The 14,296-nt window shown below is 39.0% G+C and overlaps 1 protein-coding gene across 1 annotated transcript in view; it reads right to left on the bottom strand.

The window, feature by feature from the left end:
- Positions 1 to 14,296, bottom strand: part of TGFB2 (transforming growth factor beta 2) — a 101,582-nt gene that overhangs the window by 22,135 nt on the left and 65,151 nt on the right. Inside the window, exon 2 of the mRNA XM_001367246.4 lies at positions 10,041 to 10,204. Within this exon, the coding sequence (XP_001367283.1) occupies positions 10,041 to 10,204 (164 nt within the window). The remainder of the gene's footprint in view (positions 1 to 10,040; positions 10,205 to 14,296) is intronic.

Raw genomic sequence — 14,296 nt, 5'->3', positions numbered from 1 at the left:
GCTTTTCTTATTGTTGCTGTCAAAGGAATATGCATCATGGGATGTTTTTACATGGTAAGATTCTGATAATCATAAGGAATTCCAGACAAGGAAGGAATAGAGGAAGTGGAGAGAGGAAGGAAGGAAGGAAGGAAGGAAGGAAGGAAGGAAGGAAGGAAGGAAGGAAGGAAGGAAGGAAGGAAGGAAGGAAGGAAGGAAGGAAGGAAGGAAGGAAGGAAGGAAGGAAGGAAGGAAGGAAGGAAGGAAGAAATCACAAATTATAGTATAGGCATCATGGATAGAAATTTGCCTTAAAGCCAGAAGATAGGTTCAAGTTCTGCCTCTGACACATGTGTCTCTGGATAAATCACTTAACTTCTCAATGCTCTAGACTACTGATGTCAAATTCCCCAAAATTCTAATTTTCTATGCTGTACTATATTTTTACTTATTTTGTTAAACATTTTCCAGTTACATTTTAATCTAGTCTGGACTGCACTCAGGAGTTTTGCTGTCTCCTTAAGGTGTAAACCACATGACAGTTTTCCATCACCATTCCAGACAAGTCTTTATCACTATAAGATGCAAAGAGAGTACCAACATGCATTGGTAGAGGAACTTTCCTCACCAGAAGTTTTCTATACTAACAGAATCCAGTCTTTATCCCTACATGCAAGGTAGAGAGTTAGATTGTGGGGATAGAGGTGTAAAATTAAAATTGCCTGACATCCTAACAAAGCATGATGCTATGACACTGTCAAACTTGGGAATATTTCCAAGTTCCAGTGAGTAGTTGAAGCTTCAATATTTTCCTAATGCTAATTGACCTGAAGCAACATAATCAGAATCATCTGAATCTCAAAACATTAAGTGGCAAAGAAAGAATAAAATGTAAACTCCAAAGACATCAGTTTCTTCATCTATAAAAGGCAAGTAGGATGCTTGGTAAATAGAGTTTTGGTCTTAAAGTCAGAAAGATCTAAGTTCAAATATTGCTTTAGAATCTTACTAATTGTGTGACAAGTAAGTTACAACTTCATTGGGGCTCAGTTTCTTCATCTATAAAATTATGAACCTTCTATTTAAGGAAAATCCCCAGAAAGCATCCATATTTTTATTCTTCTCTGGACTGGACTCCTGACTCTGGACTTTTCCCATCCTGCAGTCTCAAAAGCACCTTCTCTCCTCCCTTCTACACTTCTCAGCTCCTTATTATATATTTTCTTCTCTCAGAAGAAACTTGGAAAATCTTACATGAACCAATGCAAAGTGAATTGAGAAGAACCAGAAGGATGTTGTACATAGTGGCATCAATGGCTGATAGCAAAAAAAAAAAAAACCAAATCAAAATCTGTAGTGTAGTTTGAACTGGAAAAATTACAAACAGAACTGACCAGCTGAAGAAAGATATAAGGAGGCACAAGAATGCCAACCACATTGTTAATTGTCAAATCCATGGCAGAGTGCCTTAATAAGAGTATAGTAGGGGTCCAAGTACTTGATTTTTAATTACATTGGAACAGGTAAATAAATCCTTTCTACCAGTGCAGATCAGGAACTGGTCTATAATCTTTGGGGATTTGAAGCACTAAAAAGTTAGAAATGAGGAGGTGTTCACAGATCGGGTAATGCCTGAACAAATTGTGGTATCTGTTGGTAATGGAATACTATTGTGCTGAAAGGAATAATGAACTGGAGGAATTCCATGTGAACTGGAAAGACCTCCAAGAATTGATGCAGAGCAAAGGAGAACATTATATACAGAGACTGATATATTGTGGCACAATCTACTGTAATAGACTTTTCTACTAGCAACAATTCAATGATCTGGAACAGTCCTGAAGGACTTATAAGAAAGAACACTATCCACATCCAGAGAAAGAACTGTGGGAGCAGAAACACAGAAGAAAAAACATATGATTGATCATGTGGTTCGATGAGGATATGATTGGGGTTTTGCTGTTAAAAGATCACTCCACTGCAAATATGAATAACATGGAAAGAGGTTTTGAACAATAATACATGTAAAACCCAGTGGAATTGCTTGTCACCTTTGGGAGTGGGGAAGGAAGAAGGTTGGGGAAAATGATGAATCATGTAACCATGGAAAAATATTCTAAATAAATTTTAAAAAGAAAAGTTAGGTGACTTGCCAAAGTCACACTGTTCCTGAAGTACTATGGGTCAGAGGTAAGATGTAAATGCGGGTCATTCTGATTTTAAGATCAACTCATGCTCCCTCTCTGAGGTTTAATAGGACCTGTTTGTTGAATTTAACTGAACAGATCTTAGAATTTCAGATCTTAAAGATCATCTTCTAGTTCAATATCTTCATTCTGCAGATGAGGAAAGTGACCTCCAAAAGGGTAAATGATTTGCACACAACAATTTAGACTTGGAAAATAGTGTGATGGACATTGAGCCCAACCCTTTCTCCCCAAAAGATTTGTCCAAGGTGACAAAGGCATAAAATAGCAAAGATAGGATTTAAAAGCAGGTTCTTGACTCCAAAGTCAGTTCTCTTTCCTGTGCAATTGATAAATTGTAGAACTGGGGCTAGAATTCACATCTTCTGAACTCTAACTTAAGAACTCTTAGAAAACAGCTGTAGATGGCCATTAACCTACTATGCAAAAGGAAGAACTGGGTTCTTGTTTTATTTTTAAGTAAAGGTGTCAAGTAGCGCATTAGTCTAAAGTCAGAGCTGCAAAAGTGCCAGGCTCTGAAAATAGCAGCTACAGAAGCAATTTTGAATGGAAAGTACAACTGGTCACGAATTAGCCTTTTTGACCACACCCATTCACAAAGAGATCAAGCCTAGAGGATAGTGTCAGCCCTCTTTAGGAGTGACAATGATCTACTTTCCCTAGGAAGGCAGAATGGTTTCTGTTCAGTTTGCAAAAATCTGGATATTAATGGTCTCGTGCACACAATGTGTTTATTATATCATGGGACATTTTTTTAAAAGGGGGTACTGTGCTGTGTCTGACTACAGAGTGGCGCCTCGGTAAGGATCGGTGTGAAGGGGATTGTATGCCATAAAATCTTGGACAACAGAAGCACAGTATGACCTCTTTCAGTAGCACTTTTTGTAAATCTAATTTAACGGCCACTTTTTTTTTTGGCTGACTTCTTTTTTTATTTTTTGCACCCCTGGGCAAAATGAGAAATGAAAGCTGAACTCTGTGTGTGTGTGTATGCGTGTGTGTGTGTGTGTGTGTGTGTGTGTGTGTGTGTATGAAAGAGAGACAGACAGACAGACAGACAGACAGAGACAGAGGCAGAGAAAACAGGGAGACAGAGACTGAAAGAAAAAAGAGAGACAAAGAGACAGAGATAAATATGAAGTCAGACTTATAAAGTTAGAGGTAGAGAAAGAAATAAAGACACAAAGAAAGACAAAAGGAGTCAAAGTATGGCCAGCTGGGTAGCTCAGTGGATTGAGAACCAGAAGGTCCTAGGTTTGAATCTGGCCTCAGACACTCCCCAGCTGTGTGACCCTGGGCAAGTCACTTGACCCCCATTGCCTAGCCCTTACCACTCTTCTGCCTTGGAGCCAATACACAGTATTGACTGCAAGACGGAAGGTAAGGGTTTAAAAAAAAAAGGAGTCAAAATATGTCTGAGGAGGAATAAAAATGGAGAGAACCTTCATCATTAACACCACTTGGGCTATGTCCCCACATAGTTGAAACTAGAGTAGGTCTTGTCTCTGATTTTGTACTAGAATTACAGCATAAAGGGTAATCAGAGATGTCAGTGACCTTAAAGATCTAATTCCTCTTACTTTACAAAGAAACTAGAGAGGTAACCTGGACTTTCTAGGATCAAGAAATAAATTAGAGCTCTAGACTAGATCAAGTATACATCTATGTGTGAAAGCCTATTGCCATGTTGGCAAACCTATGGTATGTGTGCCAGAGGGGCTGCTCACCTGCCCCTCTCCACACAAGCCTGAGGACATTTCTTTCATCACCTGTCCCTCTGTCCAGCAGCCCAATGGGAGGACTTCCTCCCTCCTCTGTCTGGGGTAAGGCAGGGGATGGGGATGGGGGGTCACATGCAGGGTGAGGGTTGCAGTTTGGGCACTCAGCCTCTAAAAGATTCACCATCACTGATGGGGTAGAGTGGTGGTATTGTTAACAGACTATCCACAATTAAAGTCTACTATTGTCATAGATGATAGATCTAAAGGGAAAAGAGAGCTTGGTGGCCATAAAGGCAGAGGCTCTGATTTTACAGGTGAGAAAAACCAAGTCCTCAGAAGATAGCATATCTTGCCAAAGCTCACACAGGTAGTAAACATCAGAAGTAGGATTTGAATGTTGTACTCTGACTCTACATTCTACAGACATATGGCTTTGGAATTACTGTTGCCATATTATTTAATTAATGCCCAGATTATAAATATAATCCAGTCTGGTGACTCTGTATTGAAAATCAAGACTTAAGACAAATTTCAAAAAAAAACATTTCTCCCAAAGTTCCAAGGGAGCCAGAGGTGACAGTAAAAATCCTGCTTACATATGCTACTGTGTAACTCTATTGTTCCCTTTGACTCCATGCCTTTACTCCCTTCTTGATAATATAGATTTCCATTGAAACACATTGGGTAAGGTAGCGGGTTCATTTCAACTCAACACATTCCTTCTCTAATGATTAATGGGGAAAGTTTAGCAGATTCCATTCCCCTAACCTATCAGAGACCCAATATATACAACCTCACACCAACACCGTGATAAAAGGCAACATTTTGGCTGCTTTTCTCCTGATGCTTTATGACGTATCGCCCAAACACAGCATACTCCTTCCCTAGTAAGTTATTTTAACACATTACTGCTCAGCGGTTTGAAGCTAATGACTTAGTCTTGAAAGAAATCTGATGGCTCCTAGTCTAGGGCATTGCCCTAGATGGCTTTGCTATCAGGGAAGGAAAAGTCTGAGAAGGAATAAAGTCAGCATTTATACAATCACAACCAATATGAATATGGAAAGCAAAGTTATTCAACAAATTTCTGGATGCAAAGAGGAAGGTATGCTCTCTTGTCCTGAGAAGAGGGTCACTTTAAGAGAAAAAAGAATTTCTGCACTACTTATAATGTTTTGTTGGACTAGCTGGTTTGAAGAAGAGGACTTTTTCTCCTCCTCTAGGAAAGTGAGATCATTCCCTGGGTCACAGTTCCATTATAGCAATTCACACTGCATGATTGCTCACCATGAGGTGTGACCTTTCCAGCCCCTCTTATTGCAGGCAAGGAGAGATTCTGAGGCATCTCTATGGACTTTCTGAAGTCTATACCATTAATGTATTAGGATTTAGCCTTAGGTACCAATCAGTTAAATGTAGTAAGTTGTATCTTACTATACTTGATAAAGTGAGTTATAAATATGTAAAACTTCCAATTCTTATATATGGTAAAAGCTATAAAGATCTACAGTTTCAAGATAGTTTTGGATATTTTCCTGGATACTTATTACTAATGGTTAAATGGAAATGAAAGACATCTATTATTGTTACTATTATTATTATATCTGAGACATGGGAAATTCTTTGAGGTCAGTATTCTAGGGAAGAGTCCCAACCACAAATGCCAATTTCAGAGTTGGATAGGGGTGGCAAAGTATAGGGGAAAGGGCCCTGGACTTGGAGTTAGAGTTTGAATTCTACCTGAGCAAATCACTTAACCCCTCTTAGTCTTGGTGTCCTCACCTGTAAAGTAGGAAGAATAATAGCCCCTATATCAGAGGATTATGGGGAAGAAGAAATGATATATGGGGCTGAACATATTATCAAATAGCTCAGTAGAAAGAGAGCCAGGTCTAGAGCCAGGAGGTTCTGGAATAAAATATGACCTCAGATACTTCCTCATTGTGTGACCTTGGGCAAGTCACTTAACTATAATTGCCAAACCCTTACCACTCTTCTGCCTTGGAACTGATACTAAGTACCAATTCTAAAGCAGAAAGTAAAGCTTAAAAAAAATGCTAAATGATATATGTCTAAAGTGTCTTGCAAATCTTACTTTATATAAATGTTAGTTATTTTTGATATTATCATTCTTCTAGTCCTGGTTCTATAATTAAAGTATTTGTATGATCTTTGACTTCTTTGGGACTCAGTTTCTTCATTTGTAAAATGGCATGGCTTAGCTTAGGCAATCCACTAAGTTTCCTTCAGCCCTAAGAGTCATTCTCTGGGCTTAGCACTACAATATTTCCATGGTGCCACTGAACTGGATAGATGGTGGCTCTGATCCAGATCTTATGATATACATAAAAGCTAACTGGCTGTTCCTGTGGTTCCCCTTCTATAAGATGTTGTTCCTGACTTGTTTCTGGAATGCTCCTTCAGATGAAGATTCTCTCTTTCCATTTCCCCTTCCCAAACTTATGATTCTGGAAGAGATTTAATCACAAATACAGGAGCAACTTAATCAAAGAAAGATGTACTTGAGCTTCCAAAGTGGTCAAGAGTTATGATAAATACCGTGGGTTCAAAGACATTCCCAAATCGTTGGAGCTTTATCTGATCAAATTCCAATAAAGGTTGCATTTGGCATAAATCTTTAAAAACATTGCTAAGGCTATTCGTAGCTGGCAAAACTTTCTGACTTGTTTTTTTTCTTTCCCTCTGTTAAAAGATTTTATTCTCTCATATTGTCCCAAATCCTGGTGTACATTCAAAATCATACTGGGATCAAATAAATGTATGTTCTTCAGTGACAATTAGCATAGCAGGGGTCAGAGAAAGGCAGTAGCAGGATCTTTCCCTTTTCCAGAGAGCTGACAGAGAATTCTATAGGACAACCTAGAGAGTGGAGTCAAAGTCCCAAGATTCTCTGCCAAACCAAATGTGTCTTTCAATAGAAGTTTCAGATTCTCAGGTCTCTCTCACAGGGAGAGAGAGAGAGAGAGAGAGAGCAGCCTCTGTGCAACCCTCATAAAATAGTATTCTTTAACTGACCAACTGTTTTGAGGCATGGCACACTTTTTAACCAGGAGAAAGAAAAGAAAAGAAAGAAAGAGAAGAGAGAGAGAGAGAGAGAGAGAGAGAGAGAGAGAGAGAGAAGGAGGGAGGGAGGGAGGGAGGGAGGAAAGGGAGGGAGGGAGGGAGGAGAGGAAGGAAGGAAGGAAGGAAGGAAGGAAGGAAGGAAGGAAGGAAGGAAGGAAGGAAGGAAGGAAGGAAGGAAAAGACTATGTGAATATGATAGCATTGCCATCAAAGAGACCTAATCAGTGAAATTTGCAGGACTTGCCTAATGATGTATTAAGTTTGGTAAATAGGAATGAATTAACCCTTAAGGACAAATAAGGAGCACAAAGGCCAGCAATACCTGAGCTCTTCTGAAATGGTTAATCACTTCCAGAGAGAAAAAATCCTAGAATTTCAGAGTAAAAGGGGTTTGACAAGTCATCTAGAGCAAACTCCCACATGGTTAAAGAATCTCTTCTCTGTATAATATCCCCAGCAAGTGGTCATCCAGCCTTTGCTTGAATACTTCCAGAGATGAGAAATCATTGTTCCAAAGGGTTGCCCATTATATTCATTTTCTTATTCTCAGTGGATTTATTCACCCCCAATAACCTGAAATAAAGGTTAGGAGTAAAGTAGATCTTAACCATCAATACTCAGTAGGTCTACATCAGTCACTGTAATTTTACATGACCTTATGTCATGGAATGTTCACCAGACTAGAAGCTGGAAGATCTGAATTCTAATATGAGACAAGTCACTTAAGTCTCCTTTTGTTTAACCCAATTTTCCTCATCTGTAAAATGGAAAAGAGAGTAGCTATGTAATGAATAATCTCACTGGTGTTTATTTTTTTCTTCTAAGAGTTGTTTTGTTGCCCATCCTAATATAATTTCTCTTTCTCCTCCAACTAATGCTGAGAAAAGAGAGGGGACAAATATTTATTGTATCTAGTAAGGCCTCATTAATTTGGGCTAGATTGTGGAAGAGAGGTTAGGATGAACTCATTTAAAATTTGAATTTTAATGTTTCAAGAGAAATTAAATTCTTATATTTTCAAAAATATATTTTAACAGAAACAAAGTGCTTCTGAAGCTTGCAAAGTATTGCCAAGTAGAAATCCTATGGTACCCACTTTACTGAACAGATGGAAACTGATTTGCTATCAACTTATCAATGATTTGAATATAAATTAATGATTGAAAACAGTTTGCTTTCAAACTCTGATAGCATATAAACAGCATCAATTAGCTTGACAGTCTTTTTTCCCAAAGAGAAAACAAAGGCAGTGCCCATTTAAATGAACATAAATTATAGTCATAGGTTTTCTTGCTTATAAAATGAGCTGTCCACTTTTTCTTCATTGTTTTACTTTAATGATGAGAGATGATATGATATGGCATATCTGCATACCGGGACTAGTCAGGAAGATTTCAGCCTGAGTCTTGCTTCTGACACCTAGAAGCTATGATCCCCCTCACCAATTACTGAATTCCTTTGAATTTCAGTTTCTTCACTGGTAAAAGAGGAGTAACAATAATAATAGCACCCCCAGGGTTATTGTGAGCACCAAATGAGATCATGCAAAGACGGTGTTCTGCCAGCTTTAAAGAGCTACATAAATGTCAGCTATTATTAATTACATCACCATCCATCATTCCAGAACACACCTGCTGGAACAGCTGACCTTTGGTTCTGACCAGATAGCTTATGGGAAAACACCTCAGAGCAGCTGTCTTACAGCCAAAGAAAGACTTCACCCCTCTTTTTCCGGTCCTCACTCTGTATCAAAAGCTAGCTTCTTTGGGATTTTAATGGTTCAGAATCATGATGCACCTGGTCATAATAAGCAAGTATACATCAGTAATAAGGTAGATGCTTTCAAGTTATGCATTTTCTTGTCAGAGATTTTGTTACCAAAGGAAACATAGGAAAGTGTTCCAGGGTATCAGAAATGGGAGTGTGTGGTGGTAAAGTTATATACGTCCATGAGAGAAAGAAAGCTTTCTCCCCTGTTAGTTCACTCTCATTTCTTCTTCTCTACTTCCACTTTCTATCCATTTCCTTTACCCTACATCTCCTTTTCACTTTGTAGTACCATTTCCCAGACTCCTTCCTCACTTCTTTCCCCTCTTTGATCTCCCTCTTCACATCTTTCCTCTTTCTTTAATCCCTTCTCTTTTCTTATAGAATGAAAGCTCCTTAAGAGCAGTTATATGATTTATTCCCCATTTGTATCTCCAGTATCTGTAGGTACTTTAAAATGCTTGTTTGACTGATTGACTGATTGATTCTCTGGTAGGCCCAGCCATTGAACTCTCCATACCTTTCAAATGGCTTCTGTTTCTTTGGCTTTTTTCTCCCCACCCACATCCCTTTTGCTTTGGTTATGAGGCTCCTTAGATAAGGGATTATGGTTGGAAGGAATCATGTAGTAGGAAAGTACCTAACCCTGAGAAGTGTTTATCCATCTATTGTGTCCCCTCAAAGGATGTCATAATACTAACAAAAGCAAACACAGACAACAAAATAGTGTTATAGATGAAAGTTACCTGATTCTCCCAACCACTCTGAGAAGTAATCAGGGCAGATAGTATTTTCACCATTTACAAGTTAAAGAAAATCGAACAGAGTTTAAATGATTCATAGCTAATAAGTAGCAAAGTTAGAATTAGGATCCAAGCCTTTTGAATCCCAGACCATTGCCCTTTCTATAGAAACATTTGACTGACTTTATCATGGAAAACCCAGAATAAAACCCAAAGTATTCATTAAGGGAGCATCTGTCACAATCTGACTACTTATAAGGCCATCTAGTCCAAACTCTTTGTTTCAGGATGAGAAAAATGGTGATTTGCCCAAGATTACATAGATAATGTTAGATCTAGGATATGAATTCAGGTCATCTGACTTCAGAAATCAATGAATGGTCTTTCTACTTCATTGGGCACCTTACCATTACTGGGGTAGAAACATTCATGTTCAATGTGGCTGATGAGGTAGCCAAATTGAGTCAAAAAGCTAAAGCAGGAGAAAGAATTCTGCCATTAGGTTACAAATCATCCCAACTATCCCAGACATTATTTACCTGATAGAGTTCAATCCGTTGCTCAGACACACGGGCCTTGGGATTCTGCAGTCGAAAGACCCTGAACTCTGCCTTTACCAAGTTGGAAGCATTCTTCTCCATTGCTGAAACATCAAATCTGACAATTCTGAAGTAGGGTCTGTACAAAGTAGGTGGGATGGCATCTGTAAAAAGTTAAGGAAACCAATGAGAATGATAAAATTCATGGTTCTCCCCAAAAGACCACAGCACAAGGTAGCCATAAGGAAAATATCTTCAGCCCAGTTTGAGTTCCATTCACCAATTCAATACCATTAACAATTTAACCAGGAAAAATAAACATGTGCATTTGATTATGGGAATTACAGATTAATAGAGATTAACAAACCATTTTGAACTCTGTTTGAGGGCATGGAGTTAACCCTGTCTTTTGAAAGCTGAAAGAGTGGTGGAAAAATACTAGATGCTTATGAACTGGAACAAGTGTACAACAGTTGATGGCTGGAGATGGCTGTCAGGCTTTCATACGCTTTAATTGGATGTGCCAAGAAAATAGCTCCTAATGGCAAGCAGTTTGCCCTGTGTATTTTTTTTCCTTGAAAGTTTGGCATCAAAATGTTCAACATTATCCAGGCCCGCATACTGCATCTTTTTCTGGTTTCAGTATTTTGGTCTTTTCTCACACACACACTCTTTCTCACTCTCTCACTCTCTCGGTCTCTGTCTCTGTCTGTCTGTCTGTCTGTCTCTCTCTCTCTCACACACACACACACACACTCACACACACACATTAAAAGTTAGGATAGAGTTGAAGAGATTTAAACTGTCTCCACACATAGTATGCACATCAAACCAAGAGCCAATCTTATCCTTTATTCTGTCAGATCTTAGCCAATAGGAATCTTAATTGAGGAAAATTGAGTGCTCAGTCTGAATATCTGTAAGAAATTCAGGTTTTACATCTTCTTTAGAAAAACTATAGAGAAAGGACACAAAATGACCAAGTCTATAGTCTTTCCTTTTTGACTGGCTTGGCTACTCCTTACAATAAGAAGTTAATTGCACCAAAGTTTTAGTTATTATTCTTTTTTTATCCTGATCTCTTATTTATACATGTTAAGGAGATCTCAGACCAAGAAACTCCCTCTATCAATGCAAATTAGCAAATACTTACAATTAATAGTCTTTAGAGCAAGAGTTCTTAACCTGAGGTCTATGAACATAATTTCTTTTTTTAAACCCTTACCTTCTGTCTTGGACTCAATACTGTGTATTGGTTCCAAGGCAGAAGAGTGGTAAGGGCTAGGCAATGGGGGTCAAGTGACTTGCCCAAGGTCACACAGCTGGGAAGTGTCTAAGACCAGATTTGAACCCAGGACCTCCCACCTCTACTCCTGGCTCTCAATCCACTGAGCTACCCAGCTACCCCCATGAACATAATTTTTCAAAAAGTATTTTGGTATATGTATTTTAATAGAACTGGTTCTCTTTGTAGTCCTATGAATTTTATATTATGCATTTAAAAATATTATTCTGAAAAAGGGTTTGTAAGATTAAGAACCCTGGCATTAGAAAGTTGCCTGCAATAATAAGATGTTAAATGATTTGCCTAAAGTAATACAACCAGGATGTGTCCATGCTGGTACATGAAAAGCTAGTCTTCGTGACTCCTAGGTCAGCTCTCCATCTGCTACTCCACACTATCTACTTCTCTTTCCCTTTCTATCTCACACCTATAATTTCAATGGTGATATTCCCTGCTATCTTCTGAGATGTGCTCCCCCTTACTATGACATCAGTTTCCCATTTTCCCTATGAAATCTGCCTAGCTCCTTTTATTTCCTTATTTGACATCTACTTAGCATTTATATGGGCAGCTAAGTGGTGCCATAGAGAGATACCCAGACCTCCAGGCTGAAAGATCTAAATTGAAATCCTATCTCATATACTGTTTGACCCTATGCAAGTCACTTAATCCTGTTTGCCTCAGTTCTTCATCTATAAAATGAGTTGGAGAAGGAAATGGCAAACCGCTCTAGTAACTCCATGAAAAAAAAGATCAAATGAAGTCCTGAAGAGTCAGATATGACTGAAATTACTGAAAAACAACAATGCATTTGTGTGTAGTTTGTAATATATTCATTTGGACCCAATTTTAGGTTATATTTTAGGTGGCATCCAGGTCTATGGATGAGACAGAATCTTCCTTTGTCAGGCTCTATCTGGAACATTATTTTTACTTTTGTGTATATTTTAGAAATACTGATAATCTGGCCAGTGTCCAGAGGAATCATTTCATTGTCTGTTCAGTCTAAGATCTACATTCTTGGGCTGCTACCCCACACTAAAAACCTCTCTTACCCTTTCTGTCTCATACCTATATCTTCAAACGTATGGACAATTAATAGTCTTCAGAGCAAGAGTTCTTAACCTGAGGTCTAGTGACATGTCCAGTGTCACACAGTGTCCGAAGCAGAATCTGAATTCAGATCTTCCTGACGGGAGGCTGAGACTTTTATTTATGGCACCACCTAGCTGCCTATATAAATTCTAAGTAGTAAGTAAATGAAGAAGTAAAAGGAATTAGGTACATTTCATAAGAAAAGACGAAGCTGATCTTATGGTAAAACAAAGAATGTTTAAAAGATAACAAGGTATTCTGTCTAAGAAACACTATAGCTTCCTTGTCTATAAAATGGGAATAATAAATAGCATGAACTTCACAAAGTTATTTTTAGGATCAAGTGAGATATTTGTAAAGGGATATGCAAAACCTTAAAGTACCATGTAAATGAAAGGTACTATTGTTGTTTGTTGTTATGTCACCTCCTATCTGGCCATCCCAGGTTATATATTATTATGCATAAGAGTCGATATTTATATCTTAGTTTATATTTTGCAAACATTATTTCATTTGATACTTTAATCCCATTTTATAGATGAGGTAACTGAGGATCAAAGAAATTAGGCAACTTATGTAGGGCCCTATAGCTATGTGTAGCAGAGGTGGCATTCTATAATGGCTTGCTATTATTGCAAAAAAGACTTCTCCCCCTTGCAATACCTTGATCCAGGTGACCAGTTGGCATTGGCTACTCTTGCCCCTGCCTCCTATGCCACACATTCTGTAACTCTGCCTATGTTCCAGCCATGCCAGCTCGGTCGAGGCCAGGGAGCCATGAGTACAGGCAGGGAGCCAGAGGCAAGGCAGGGGAACATATGTGACATATCATATACACGAAAGTTTGTTTGAGAAACTGTCGCACAATGGACAAGCTGCATTTATGGTGCAGTGTGGAGCCTCTCACTATTAGACAGCAGAAGCTGCGAGCATTCTTTGAAAGAGCATCTTTAAGGAGTGGAACTAATTTAATATGTTTCCTGTTGTCAGGAAAAGTAAACAAGTCTTGTCTTTTATTCCCCCACACACTCCTACCCCTCCCCCCACCCCCTTGTCTCAATGGAACCTCACTGGACAGCAGCACATGGACAAACCCAACCCTTCCCCCATGACTATCCCTATCCCCCCACACCATAAGCTTCTATCTTCTCCTTCCATCAAGGTTTGTAAATAAAAGCTCCAGCAGATTTATTTTTATTCTCTTTTGTGTTTATTAAACTTTAGAGGGTTTTTCTTTTCCTTTCTGGTCTTCTGCCCACACTCTCTCTTATTATGGCTGCCTCCAACCAGCAGGTCAATTTTTTTCCCCCTCTCTCTAAGCAAATCACCCAAATGGCCTGTCTTGGGCTTTGGAGCTTTTGAAGCCCTTATATGCAAATATTTACAGGAGTAGCTTGATTGTTATTAAGTGCAGTTGTTATGTTCTCTATACACTGGCAAAGGGCCCTCTCCCCCTCTGGCTATTATAACCATTTAGCCTTGTTTATATTTCAACTCCCTGATAACACAAACCAAGATTTCTTCTACCCACCCCCCTCCTTTTTTATGAGGAGAAGCAGTTTATACATAAGGTGGAAAGCCTGTTGGGCGGCCCTGCCAGAGGCCAGCAGCTCCCTGCCTGGGTCCTGTTGCAGTGCTGGGATGCACATGCTGAGACAACAGCCAGCCTCCCCCCTACAGACCCTCCCCACCCACCCACCCCCGCCCAGTTCCGGGCTCAGTGCACAGTGGAGACTCAATAAATATTGTTGACTGAATGAATGTCCACTGTTTTCAACATTTTAGTTGCTGTTTTCCCCTGCTGTTATTTGCTAGAGGGTCAGAAGCCCCCTACCTATCTGAGGAACTTGAGCAACCTGTCTGATGTCTCTGTGTT

The sequence above is a fragment of the Monodelphis domestica genome, chromosome 2 (assembly GCF_027887165.1).
Source record: "Monodelphis domestica isolate mMonDom1 chromosome 2, mMonDom1.pri, whole genome shotgun sequence".
NCBI classification, from domain to species: domain Eukaryota; kingdom Metazoa; phylum Chordata; class Mammalia; order Didelphimorphia; family Didelphidae; genus Monodelphis; species Monodelphis domestica.
This window is presented reverse-complemented; position numbering and strand designations above follow the sequence as displayed.